Below are 14,291 nucleotides of genomic sequence, written 5' to 3'. Positions count from 1 at the left end.
TACACACGTGTGTGTGTGTATCCAAAGTCTGATATATCTTATCTACTTAGTAGATCAATTCATTCTTAGTCTTGGTTCTGCAAATGAGATTTGTTAACAGTAAGAAAAACATAAAAAATTCACCAACTTTATCCTTGTCTCCTAACCTTAACCATGGTGTTATAATTGCAACCATGGCGATCAAAGTCCCGTAAGTAGTCAAAATAGTCATTTCAACCCAAATCATGACCTTTCTCTAAACCTCAAATGTCATTTCTTGTTTAAATCTACATCAACCTTAACCGTAGTCCTATCACATAATGAAATATTTATTGTAACAGTGATTTGTAACCTGTAGTATTGGAAGACACAGTCAATTGATATATTCCCACCAATAACTGCCACTACGAGTAGCAGATTAGAAAACTTTTTGATGTGTTATTCTACAGTAAATGGAGCAGCAACAAATCCATTTTGGAGGCTTGTATGTCAACCCTATGTTCTGCTAAAGTGAGAGAACCTGATCTCATCGCTGTAAAGTAGACCCAGCATTCTCAAATTGCGATAGTGTTATTATACAACTGCCACAAAGGCAATAGCTGTTTGAAAAATGTACAGCACTGATGTAAAATGTGTTATTTTCTGGAAAATATTTGGTTTGTGCCCCAAACAGTTGCCTCAGCATATGATTGTGTTATTGAACAGTGGTGACAATGGAGCATAAATGTGAAGCGTTAAGAGTGCGTACAGAATATTAAATAGATATTTATTAAGAATATATAAAAAAAAAATCTTTATGTTCATTACTTATGGGATTCTTTCATTTGTTGTGTACTAGTATTTGTAATTATTTTTTGATGAAAGATAATTGTCATTTTATAAAAAAAAATTGTGATCAATATCAATCAATCAATATTTGGCAAGTTACAATACATAATATGTTTATACCAAAATCTTAAAGGTACCCTGTGGAGTTTCCAACACTGGTTGCTTTTTGGAGCCATGTTTTTGAGAGGTTTTTTTTATTTTATTTTTTAAGCATCTCCATTTTGTTTATATCAAGCAAATTCGATACACGATCCTGGCATCAATGATCAAATGATTAATTAATGATTAAAATCGTTTTTTTTAACTGCTTTGCAAACATTTTATGAGGAATAACTTTAAGTAACTTTATTAAACCTCAAGGATAGACACAGTGTGTTTTGGTGTGAAATGCTGAAACATTACTTTTGTCTGTTTACAACAAAACCCCACAGGGCACATTTAAGGTCTTTAATACTTTGAGAAATCATAATAATTATAATGATAACAATGAATCTTTGCTCTCTGCAGCTACATAATTACTATAGTATGATGTTTCTTATAGTATCGATGGTGTCATTCATGTTTATAAGTGGTCAATTTTTTGTGTGCTGTACATCATGAATGTGCTTGTGCATGCTAATGGTGTGTCTCTAAGCAACTCATTCATTTAACAGCAGCTCTGTATAAAATCACATATTGTCAAGATCAACACGTGTGATGGTTATGAAAGCACTCTTAATGACACTGCCGAGAGCAGTCAAATAAAGTAGCCTCAGGGATTGTAAGACAAGATGAATACCTAATTGATAGAGCCATCATGTGTGCGCAGTGTGTTCAGTTCGTGGTTCCAAGCTAATCTGCACACAGATTGTACTGAACGGGCTTGTTAATCAATTAATAAAATACTGATGTAATGAAATAAGAAAAATGTTCCTCAGAAGATAAAAGTCTGAAGGTGTATGAACCATCTTTTGTCTTATTACATATTTTAATATTTGTATTTGAGAAAAAAAAGTATGGATGAATATACTGTACAGCCAGTGTTCTTTGCTGCTTGTTTGCAAAATATAAAAAGTAATTTTCAGACAGTTTGCTAATCAAATTCCAGCTTCTCCTGATCTGTCTGTGGCTTTCAAACTCAAGCACAGTGGCTCCTATTAAAGATCATAAATATACACTTTTATTTTGAGATTTTCTTAAAAAGCTAGTTACTGTACTAGAAATTGTTGTTATTGTCAGTGGTGGATCAATGCACATTTGATGCGTACTGGTTTATGTGGGCTTGCCTCGGAATAAACGACAGTGCCCGTGTCCACTGTAAACAAGAAAAATGTAATCCAGTGCAACGGTGTGGCTCATTCACATGTTTTTTAATGGTCTGTGGGAAATAATAGAAGTCTATGGTACAGAAAAATAAAGTATCAGATTTGATACATACACAATACTTGTAGGATCAATTCAATGTTGGTTTTGGTCTTAATATAAAAATACAAAAAATTACCAGACTTATCCTTCAGTTACTTGTATTTGAAGATGAGCACCAGAAAGCAGCACTGACCCAGCAGTACTGCATGCTAATTATTCACCATTTAACAGGAAATCAGTTTTTATTTACTGTGTACCTTGCCAACATAATAATCCTTGGAATAGCCTTTGACTTGTTACACTTACAGGAGACATATCAAGCACATTTCGTTCACATTTATATTTATATTCTGGGCTCTACTGGAATATATTTACATGATTTAAAGTTAAAAAAAAACCCTTTTTATCTTATATTGACACTTTATATGCAGCCTCTAACGGCCGCCCTTTTAATGAGCCCACTCTGTACTTCTAGTTAGTTTCTAGAAGCTGCATCTTGGCTGACCTCTGGCTACATCAACAAACTATGGTGGTTGGGTTTTTATTTATTTTTCTTGTTCTTTACTTGAAGTGAAAACTTCAAGTAAAGAACAAATCAATTGCTCAATTGCTTGAGCCCGAATCAAATCCGATATGCAAGTGAGCAGCCTGTGGAACAGCATTCGCCGCAAAGGCTAATGGCCGATGATTTGTGGGCATGCATGAACAATATGAAATCATCATGAGGAGGAAGTAGGGGTAACATTGCAAGTGAGGTATTCAGAGCAAGCTGAAGCCCTGGCAGGGAGCCTTTTTCCAGATGTTTACATCATGTTTTGGAGCTTTGAGCACGTTTAACATAGACATCCAACATTATAACAGTATAAAATCATAGAGAATCACAAAATTCTTTAATTGATTTTAAAGAAAATCTTTAACACTTAAAGATGGCACTATGTAGAAACCAGGTGCCTGAATCATATAGTTAAATACATATAGTCGCATCACCTGATGCATGCCAACTGCCAACAGACAGATTGTGAGTTTCCTTTAAATGTCTTTGAATTAATGCATAATAGTGGCTGTTGATTGATGTAGATTCAGACCTGCAGCTCTATACAGAAAACTAAGTACTTTTTATGCAAGCCAAGATTACACCTAATTAAGTTTCCAGTCTGTTTTTTGTGCCAGAAATACCTCAAAAACATCTAGCTGATGTAGCTTCACCAAAATGTGGCTTGTAGGATATTCCTCAATTTGAACTGTAGACACAAGCACAATTTTAGAATGAGGCTATAACAATCAATGCAATATATGAGATGTCAATTATTTTACAGAAATGTTCCTATAAAAACCAGGAATCCTATATGGACTTCCAGACCTATAATTCACACCTGGAATTCCACCTTGAATCAAAAATGACTCCCTGATTGTTCCTGGCAGCTAATTTCATATTACTTGCATGCTTTCTCAGAATTTCCAACATATTAAAGATAGCCAGGTAGCATATGTTACAGCCAAATACACTGTGACAGCCTGTCATTTATCTTCATTAAACCAGAAAACCATTTAAGATATTCAGCCGTTAAATATCAGCAAGGCAGTCCTTTTAGTCACTAGTGTAACAGTGGTCCTTGTTTCACTGGGTTTAACCAGCAGAAACAGATGGGAGTCATAAGCCGGCTGATCAAAACATTTGGATTATACATTCAACTGGGATCAAAGGGATAAGGAAACAACTTGTGGAGTTTAGAACATTGTTGCTGTGTCCAACACTGACAAAATACTTGCCACGTCTTCTCTTCTATCAACAAGATTTTCTTCTTCTTTCACTTGTTTACTCATCCGACACAAGACTTTCTAAAATTTAAACTTTTATTAAACTTTTATTAAATCCTGGATAAGCAGAGATATTTGCTAATGTTGGAAATCTGCTACTGTGTATGCAACCTTGACAGGGTTGGAGAAACACACTGTTGTCTCCCCCCTGAGATATTACACTTCTCACTCACATTTTAATATGCACCCACAGTAATAAACCATATTAAATCTCTAAAGGAAAAAAAAACTCTTGGTGATCCACAGTATCACTAAAGCCATCCACAAATAATAAATAATAAAGATGTCTGTGTGCATCTTTTTATTTGCTTAGAAATGTGAAAAATGAATATCAATGATCCTCAAAAGTTGGTGTTACAAGGTAATTTCTATGGCCACAACAAATAGAGACAAGAGAAGTTTCAACAAAAGATAAAGATTATTTTACCAAATGAGTCAAATTAAAGGATTAACTAAGTATTTACAACATGGGCCATGGTAATCTATGGTATCAGTAGCGGATGTGATGCATGAGTGAAGAGTGTGCATGTCTGTGTGTTGCTGTAGGATTCATGACAGCAAAAACAAGGAACTAAAGCAACATAATCAAAACACCCAGGCGCCTGTAGGGAGGAGGGGAAGGAGAGCTGCAGCACCAAGGCAGCTTAGTAGCAGAGAAAGAGCTGTTTGCTGCAGCCAGGCTTAAACAACCTGGAAACACCAAAAATGACCACAGCGGTCATCACAGGGAGCTCAATCAGGAAGCTCAGCCTGTTCAGAGCAACACTGAAGGTGAGGTTGAGAATAAAACAAAGAATATTAATCACAAACAGGATTTGTTTAGCAGGCTCTTATCATACTTTTGCAGCCACAGTGCAGCCGTGGAATTTGAAATCTGATACTGACAAGTACAAAGACATACCTGCCCTGCAGCTGGGCTGATTGGACTTGAATGACAGATGAGTAACAAGGGATCAGAGAGGGCTCATCCCCTGCAAAAGTCTAAAGAAAAGTGAGAAAAGAATATGTAGAGTTTCCTCAGATTCCTTCAGGGTGTTTGGTTTTGAAGGCAAGTTACATCATTATGTAAATTACGATGATACCTTCAAAAGCCTCCGAAAACAATGCCAAGACTGAGCTATGAACAATAGGGACAAACTTTATTATTCACAGTTTATGACTGAACAATAGGTATAAATATATTATATGTAATGAAACAAGCCTCATAGTAGCTTTGGAATATATTTTTTACACAGAAAGACTTTTGTTCACCATCGCTTATAATGAAATCACATTAGGACCTGATCTCTTGTGGCCTTTAAGCTTTTGATTGTTGATCTCTTTTCATCTCATAAAGATGCATATGTTTAAATAAAAGTTCAGAAGTTCAGTGTCATGAAAAACAGCAGGGAAGCAGGGTGGCAGGCACAGATGCATATAAGCCTTTTTCAAAAAATCTAAATTGGCTCTAAATTATTAACAGATCCCAAAGGAGGAAAAGTGACAATTTTTGGCAGCATACCGCAAACAATGACTTGACAGCACCAACCAACATAATTAAATTAGAAAGTTACTACTTCGGATTTTAGAGTTAAGCCTTGTGTTGAGGCCCAATGCAAAGTCAAGTTGTCTCTGAGACTATTTATAGGTGCACTGTACTCAGTGAAGTAGAATACAGCAACACCAGCAGTGGAAAAACAATAACTGAATTATTGACTTTTGTGTTCAGACCATTATTCCTCCAGCCACTGTATCCAAAAACCCTGTATTTTTTCCTTGATCCAGCGGTTCTGTCTCACAAATTATTTGTGTACTGTGACAGAAGACAGCTGATGTGTTTTAATGTTATGTGTAAATCAACCTGTCAGCTCTCTAACAGAGACATGGAAACTCCCGGTAGCACTAGTTGGGACTCCTACGACTTTTTATATGGTTAAAAAAATTCTGGCAGTCATCCTTAGGGAGGGACTATTTGAAAATAAATAAATAAATAAATGCAATTGTGTCTATAAATGATGAGAAATTAAAATTATCGGACTTATCTGACAAATAAAGCATAAAATCGAAGATAAATGTTGGTGCTGAGTCTTTCCTACAAACACTGATAAAGCAATTAGATCAAATGTGATCAACTGATATTTCAGGCGATTAGTGGGGGCCATAACAAATGCGGACCACACTAACTATATTAAATCTGTGTCCTATGGGTAAAGAGAAATGGATTGTCTTCTCCTTCTGGACCCACTAATCTCCAAAAGCCATTACAGTGTCCATCTTCAGCCACAGCTCTATCTTTGCTCCTCCATTAGGTTTACGTGTCATTTTATATGAGATTTTCATCAAGATGACATATGTGCCAGTTTGTTTCCCAGAGCTATTTACTGTAAGAGCCCACACCTTTTAGCAGCCTCACACTGAGGATGCTGTTAATCTCTGATGAGGAGCTTTTCACTTCTGACACCTCATTAGACGTTAAGGAGCATATTTCAATACTGTAAACTGATTTATTTAGTTTTCATTACCTTTTCCTACCTGGGGAACACTGAAGAAAACATACTTTGATTGAACAAGATGAGACAGTGTCTGTGTCTGTAAACCTGAAACAATGAGACTTGATGACTTACATACTCTTATGATTGATGTGGGATTTGATGTACATATTGAGGGAACAATTGGGCAGTAGTTTAGATGAAAATAGTATCACAGAGCAAAACAAAGGCTCTGTTCAACCTAGTTTTGAGTGTCCTGTTGTTGATACATTTCCACACTTTCATTTCAGGCATTCAAGTTAAATGGCAGATGGTAAATACAGTACACTTTAAAGTAAATAGGAAGGGATTTTGGACACAGCCTATGAGTCTACAGCCATGTTAGTGGTTCTGTGCATCTGTACCTTTGGGCACCATAGTGCTGGTGCTTTGTGAAAAGTCAAGAAATCGCCAAAGTTACTACAAATTGACCTGAAATTGGTCATCAGAACTAGGACCTTTTGCTGTCTGGCCCCCAAGCTATGCAAGTTAATGAATACTTCTTTTCCACATTTATTTTACAGGCCTACACCTTCAAGAGTAATTTCTTCAGTTGGTTCTTGAGTGATTATTATTTAAATACAGGGTTACCTTGAGCTTGGGCAGGCAGTATTTTGTAAAATCTCATTCTCAAATCTCAAGGATGCTCTAACCTCCTAGGCTTGTGGGTCAGTTGTCAGAGAGCATTGCAACAAAGAGCCATCTTGTCAAAAAAATAAAACAAATAAATAATCTGTGAAAATCTTACAAAATGTCAGATTGTCCTTGTCTATCATATATCTAAACTGGTGACAAAAACATGTCTCTACGCTGGATGTGAAAGGTTACATTGCCTGCAGCTGTGAAGTTTAGAGGAAAGCAGCAGTGGAACAGTAAAACAGTGGTTTTACAATACATCTCTGACAGGGAGTGAATTTCCCCAACAGAAGGAACTTGAGCTCTGAATATGAAAAGAAATCAGATTTTTTTTTTGTTTTACTGCCATTGCTCCACTAGACTACTCTATCATCAAATATTCAGGTAAATATTGTCTTCATAGGAGCTTTGAGTAGCTTCACACTCACAAAGAAAGCAAATAAAAAATGTATGTTTTTCCTATCACAAAGCTCCTGACTCAAGCTTGGATGTAAAAAGAAGGAAGTGGCACCTCTCACCACAATTTCATGTATGCATTTTTTGTTGTTGTATTGAGTTTCTCGACTGGGGCTACAATAAGAATGCTTGATTATACTGCTTACAATGAACTAAACAGATACCTTTCTTTGTTGTTATAAAACAGCCCTTTTTGCACTTCAGACACTTTTGCACTCATATCTGCAAAAACTAAACCCAACTTGAGAGCTGTATATCACCATCTGCTTGAGTCCGGAGGCATGACTTCATTATAATACATTTACTCATATGAATTTATGTTGTAGAGATGGCAAGACATTGAATTTTAATGCAAGCACGCTAACACTAGTCACCCGCCCTCCACTGTTGTCTCTGCTTACTGACACTCGGGTGTACTGTATGTTCAGAGAGGCGTTTTTTTAACCGAATCAAAAGCTGTTCTCTTCAGTTGTTTGAAGGTGACATTTTCTATATTAACACAGTCTCAAATCACTCCCCTCAATATGAAAGGTTTGCACATACTGAGAATACCCCAGAGTCAGCCCAGTCTGTAGCTCTGTGCAGCCTTTCTTTTCTTTTCTTTTTTGTTCACCAGCCCATATGGTTAAATCGTAACAGCTCTCTCCTTGAAGCTGTTGGAAGCTGCTCTGTAAATACAAAAGGCAACACAGCTTCACAGCGCAAAACAGCAGAGAATCAAAGTAAACAGGTGGCTTCTGAAGTGAGTTAAAGCAAGCCACTGAGATCAAGTTATATTTTTTTTTCTCAGGGGCTTACTCAACAAACCACGCCTGAAATGTTATGAATAGATTAGGTTTGACAGTTGTTCGGTTAGAGGACTCAAAAGGTCTGCTGGATGAGTAAGTAGCCGGTTTTCTGCTGATGAATTAGACACAGACACATGACAAGCTGAAGGACAGTTGCTGTTAGTTTGTTTTGGAGCCTTTCTGTCCCATAGTGTTCAAAAATGATAACATATTAACAGTCAACATATTTCTGTTGCTCTCAAGAGATAAACCTTTAAAATCCTTTTGTTGCCTTAATGCATAAGGTGACTTTCAGCAAGTTGCAATCATGTGACTTGGTAAAGGCTCCCATGTTACCCACATGTCACATCACTTGTGTTTTGATTTGTGCCATTTAAGCCCTCAAATTAGACTGCGATGGAGTGGTGGGTGGCAGGCTGGGTGGGTACAGATTGGCTGTGACACCGCCACAGATGGGCCCCCTGTCATACATGACGCATAGAGCAGTGATGATAGAAGATAGGATTGAAGCACGTGAGAGATGATGATCGTGAAAATGTAAACATCAGTTACCCCATAGGCTACGGGAGTGCACATGGCAAGAGTCCTAGCAGATTGTGGATGCTAGAAGTCATGTCTTTAATGGACCCACATGTCCACCTCAGGATATGTTTTAAAAGGAAAAAGGGCAGTATCAGTGTGGTATTAACTGACTGGAAGAACTGTTATACTTCATAGACAGTATGAGCAAACCACATTTAGACTATGGTCCAACAGTGGTGGTGTTAAATGTGACCTTTTTGGTATTGTATCTCTGTATTTGTCTGCAGTTACTGTATGAACTTGATGAAGTGAAGTTACATCTATTGCATTTTGTGCATCACTTTGTGGAAATATCAGTAAGTGTTACATCCTAGGGTTTGCTGGGACAAAACCTGTCCTATTCTAATTAATTACTGCATTAAACAAGCAAATAATACAGAAAAAAATGCTGCACAACGGGGTAAACACATGAATGAAAGCTGATGCTGTTTCTTTAGGCATGTAGTTCAGTTTAGTTTTAATTTAGTTTACTTGCACATAAAGATAAAAAAAAATACATGATACAAGAAAAGTAATATATGCAGAATTTTTTGAGATTACAAAAAGAAAACAATAACTAACAAAAGAGAAATGTGCAGGAGGAGCTAATAAAACCCATAAGGTCTTGTCGCGTGGCCCTTCTATACCTGAATCTAACCTGAATTACAAACAACCCAACAGTTCTCTTGCACCACCTATTGGTATGTTGTCAAAAATACATACTGTATATCACATACAGTATTTATTTAAGACAGAGTAATGTTGACTCTGATATGTGCTGTATGTGATTGAATAATTGCTGTATTTAAATTTCAACCTCTGTGGTTGGGGAGTGTTTGATCTTGTTCTGGTGTGGAGTGGTTATTAAAATATTTTGTGACCAAAATACAAAGACAACAACTAAAACTAACACAAACAATAATTTAAAAACCGGTTGGACTTTTTGGTAAAATTTATTTTGCAAGTGTTTAAATGATACATGTTTCCAGGGATTGTCTTAACAATGATGTCTTCCATTTCTCCCCTACAACCAGTTGTAATTTTTACATACTGTTCACACAAACTGTACAATATGAGAATATACTGTAGCACAAGGGGCACAAATGTTCAAATTGAGTACCCTTGATTAGACCCAAATGTTTTCCATCAAGTATCAGAAACAGACAAAATGTATACTGTCAGTACTGGTATAAGTCAAGTCTCTTTGACGTAATAGTTCCACTGTGGGGTTTTTTTATCAAAGATTTATCATCTCTAAAGTCTGATTCAGAGATGTAAAACAAACTTACAGAGTTCTTTCATTCTCCTTTTTCTTTAAAAAGATCATCCCATGTGCTTTGACTCACTAGTCCTGAACACATCGACATTGTCATCGCCTGGCGCTGCTCTGGAGGAGCCAGCTTCAGGAGAGATGTACTGTACATATCATGCTCCAAGACATTATGAAGGCATTTCATACAATCAAATATACTGATTAAAAACAGTCAGTGAAACTGGTTTATTTTTTTTTTACATAATATCTGCAGAAGCAATCACAGGGACTAAGGCAGATAAATCAAAAATTATAATTATTGTAAAAAGACCAGCTAAATTAAAAGAGCTCTATGTGCAGCAAGATGTGTTTGAGTCATTAAAAAGAAAAGAAGCTTTGTGCCATAAGTGCCTCTCTTTAAGTGGTCCTTCCTACTTTATTTTCAAAGACCTTTCTTTTGCTTAAGAAATGAATAGAACCAATGAAAGAGATGTAGCAGAGAACAGATGTGAACAGTAATACAAAAAAAAGAAAAAAGGACCCTTTAGTTCAACCTTCATCTTTTGTAGTGTTTTCCTCTAGATCCTCATCACTGTCTAAATCGCTGTGGAGCCTCTTGGCCATTGTATTTCTGCGTCTCTCTTCCTTATTCCCCCTCTTTAGCTGGACTGGTAATGGTTTCACTGGTTATACAAAGAGAAAATAGGATGAGTCGAATGGAAAGCAATTGTATTTGTATATTGCAAATGCTCTGGGAACAATAATAATAATAAAAAAGACTCTCACCTGCTGATGGTACAAATTGGTCTTCAGCTCCACCACCATTATCGCTGTGACTGGCGGTAACCGTCGCTTTCTGTTCCTCGTCTGTAACAATTCTCTGTCTCGCGCTCTCGAAAACAGACTTAATGACAATTGAGTCCTCATAGATCTGCAATGGTAAACAGTGCACAAAACACACAAACCCAGACACACCGACACACACACATACACACACACACACAGATAATCAGAGCATAGGTTGTTCTTCGCCACAACAAAATCTAAACCCAATTTACCACTACAATAACAGCTCAGGACTATACAATGTGTGAGCAGAATGGAGACTGAAAAAATAATATTGTTGCTTTTAAATGAAAGAATTCCTTGGGGTTCACCTGAGATCCCTCCAGGTTATAAGTCTGAGCATTGTGACACAGGAGGAAAATATCCTTTTCCAAATCCCCCACACTTCTGTACTTGTGATTACGAACACGTTCCTGTGAAGCAGAGGGTCAGTATCAAAACCTGAAGGTGACCAGTGAAGTTAATAACAAACTATTATACAAGAAAATACATGATTATACAAGAAAATAGGATAAGAAAAAGTACAATTCCCAATGTTGCAGACAACTTTAAATAACTCAATTTCTATTAATTTTAAGAATGGGTTCAGAGTTTCCCTTACATACATTTACAGTTTACACTGTTGTACAAAATGAGGACTGTTAAGTTTGTTCCCCATCGCTTACACTGCAAGGACATCAGGAAAAGATCTTTTTTTTAAATCATGTTTTTGGGCATTTGAAAGTAGCTGACGACAGGACATAGGGAGAGAGAGAGGGGAATGACATGCAGCTAAGGTCCACTGCCAGAGTCGAACCAAGGACGCTGTGACTATGTGGCATGTGCAGTTACCACTTGGCTACCAAAGTGCTCCAGAAAAAGATCTTTTAGTGGAATGATTACATCAAGCAAGCATCTCGTTTAATGTTCGTAAGGGCACCTGACAGTTGTTTTAAGTCAGACCTGAAAAATTGTGAACCTGATCCTTTAAACTGCCTCAATGTGGACATAAATACTTGGTAGAGTAGATGATTTATCATGTTGTTTTATTTTTTTGAGGAGAGAACAAATCTTTAAACCCTTTGATGTGTTACTGAATCCCAACCTTACAGCTGCAGCTTTCTGTACTCATCAAGCTTGTTAAATGAAGCATCACTTGTGTTTGTAGCTCAGTTTTGACTGATTAAGCAGGATGTTTTATATATGGCGTCACTTGCTAGGTATTTAAGAGACTCCAAAATAGACTAGCTATAGTACAAAGGAAAGAAACAAAGTAAGACTATGCCAGTCCTCTCTGTTTGGCAGATTAGGTTTCATGCCAAGTTGAATGATTTTTGGAGTCAAGCCCATTGGTGTCATTCAAATGCGGTGGCGAGTAAGCTGTTGTTGATGGCTATTTCTGGTTTGTGTGCATCATACGCTATTTTTATTCATTTTGTCAACAAAGGAAGACGCAGTCTTCTTTTGGCAATGTCAGTCGGTCAGTTGGTCCACCCCTTTGGTGCAGACTGAATCATATCCCAATAACCTGGATGGATTGCCATTCTGTGGTACCCTGTGATACTTCAGCACTACCATGAAGTATGAAGAGTAAAATGTCTCAATAACTATTAAATTGATTGCCATGAAATTTGGTACAGACATCCATCTCCCTCTTAGGGTCAATTGTAATAACTTGATCTTGATCCAGCTAGCGCCATCATCAGGTTTAACTTGCAAAATACTTTGCTTTATGACCAACCACCTGAAAATGTATGTTATTTCCATCAGCCTCAGCTGTACTTGTGTTTAGTACTAATCAGGAAATGTTTAAACGCTTATTTTAACTATCTATTACTCTGGCCATTATTTTTTCAATTAGTTGATTAGTTGTTTGGTCTCCTAAAGTGCAAGATGGAATCTAAGTTGTCTTGTTTTGTCCTGAAAAATGTCCATAAACCAAAAATATTCTGTTTACTTAAAATGATTAATTGATTATCAAAATAGTTGCAGACTAATTTTATGTAATTACGATACACTAATTGACTGACTAATTGCTGCTCCTCTAATGTTAACAAAAAACCCATGCAGATATGGTAAATACTTGCTTAACACAGCTATGGTACTGTAGCACTGTAATTGTACGCATGTTAGCATGCTGACGTTAGCATTTAGCTGATTTTTTTTAAGCTTTACTTTAACTTTAACTTTAACATAACTTTAAGATCTAGATCTAAAATAAAAGATGTAACATACAATACTAAATAAGAAGATTGCATCCATTGATATCAACTCCCTCAACTCTCGAGTATCTTAAATACTTTCAAGTCCCAGACGATGAATATCGAAATCCAAGTTAAGTCAAGTCAGTCCAGTAAAGATCCAAATCTTTAACTCCACTCCCTCACCTCTGGTATAGGTAGCAAAACATTTTACCACGAGCACTGCAATCTTATTCCTTGAGTTGGTTTGTGATTTGAAGAATTTGAAGAATTCAAGGTGCACAATTGAAAGACATGATATGCAATGAATGAAAAATACATCTAAGGTTTAAGTTGTAATGATAGCTAAAGGTTTAATTTTATTTCAGCAGTTAAGTTAACAATGGTATCTGTATGCAGCTTCTGAGGGCTTTCAATGACACATACCCTGATCCTTCTGAAGTCCACGGGCTTTCGGATCAGCTCGTAGTACTCAGGTACCTCCTTCTTAGAGGGAAGCTGAACAAATCCTTTACTGATCTGTCGACCCAACCTGGAAGCATAATGTGAAGGTTCACATAATTCCTTTTTATCACAAAACTGTTTGATGATCATGTCAGTATAAGGTTGACATTTACAGAAGCTCAGAACGACCGTGGTTGCCCATAATGTCTTTTAGGCTGAGGTAAACATTTATCTTATCTTGGGATAACAACATCTAATTGTGTGGTGCTCATTTTCCCGTTTCAAAGCGGTTCCCAGATAATGATTCAATCACACTGTTATCTGCAGTTATCAGATACTGTTTTCTCTCAATCATCATTTAAATATCTTCACATCAGATAACAAGGTTACTACAGTCACAACTTGATTGCTCCAGAGATGTTGAGGCCTGGCAGAACTGATACAAACAACACTCAAATACATCTTTATAATGTGAGAAGCGAAGATTTTAAGGATAGGCTTGTCTGCAACACTATTGAATTGATATATTGGAATAGAAGAATATTTACAGGCAAATAACTTTCATCTCAATCCAGCAACAAGCGATGAAATGAGGCTTGAACTATGACAAAGATGGCATAGCTGTAATCCTGGTTTATGTCAATCAGATACT

At 36.7% G+C, this 14,291-nt stretch overlaps 1 protein-coding gene across 1 annotated transcript in view; it reads right to left on the bottom strand.

Annotated features, from left to right (window-relative positions):
- Window positions 1-10,718: 10,718 nt before the first annotated feature.
- LOC133995709 (probable global transcription activator SNF2L2) overlaps window positions 10,719-14,291 on the bottom strand; it is a 6,593-nt gene continuing 3,020 nt past the window's right edge. Inside the window, exons 3-6 of the mRNA XM_062435180.1 lie at window positions 13,622-13,727; window positions 11,327-11,428; window positions 10,956-11,100; window positions 10,719-10,852 (exon numbers count right to left, since the gene is read on the bottom strand). Of these exons, the coding sequence (XP_062291164.1) occupies window positions 10,719-10,852; window positions 10,956-11,100; window positions 11,327-11,428; window positions 13,622-13,727 (487 nt within the window). The remainder of the gene's footprint in view (window positions 10,853-10,955; window positions 11,101-11,326; window positions 11,429-13,621; window positions 13,728-14,291) is intronic.

The sequence above is a fragment of the Scomber scombrus genome, chromosome 15 (genome assembly GCF_963691925.1).
Source record: "Scomber scombrus chromosome 15, fScoSco1.1, whole genome shotgun sequence".
In the NCBI taxonomy this organism is placed as follows: Eukaryota; Metazoa; Chordata; class Actinopteri; order Scombriformes; family Scombridae; genus Scomber; species Scomber scombrus.
The sequence above is the reverse complement of the archived record's forward strand: the minus strand, read 5'-3'. Positions and strand labels throughout refer to the sequence as shown.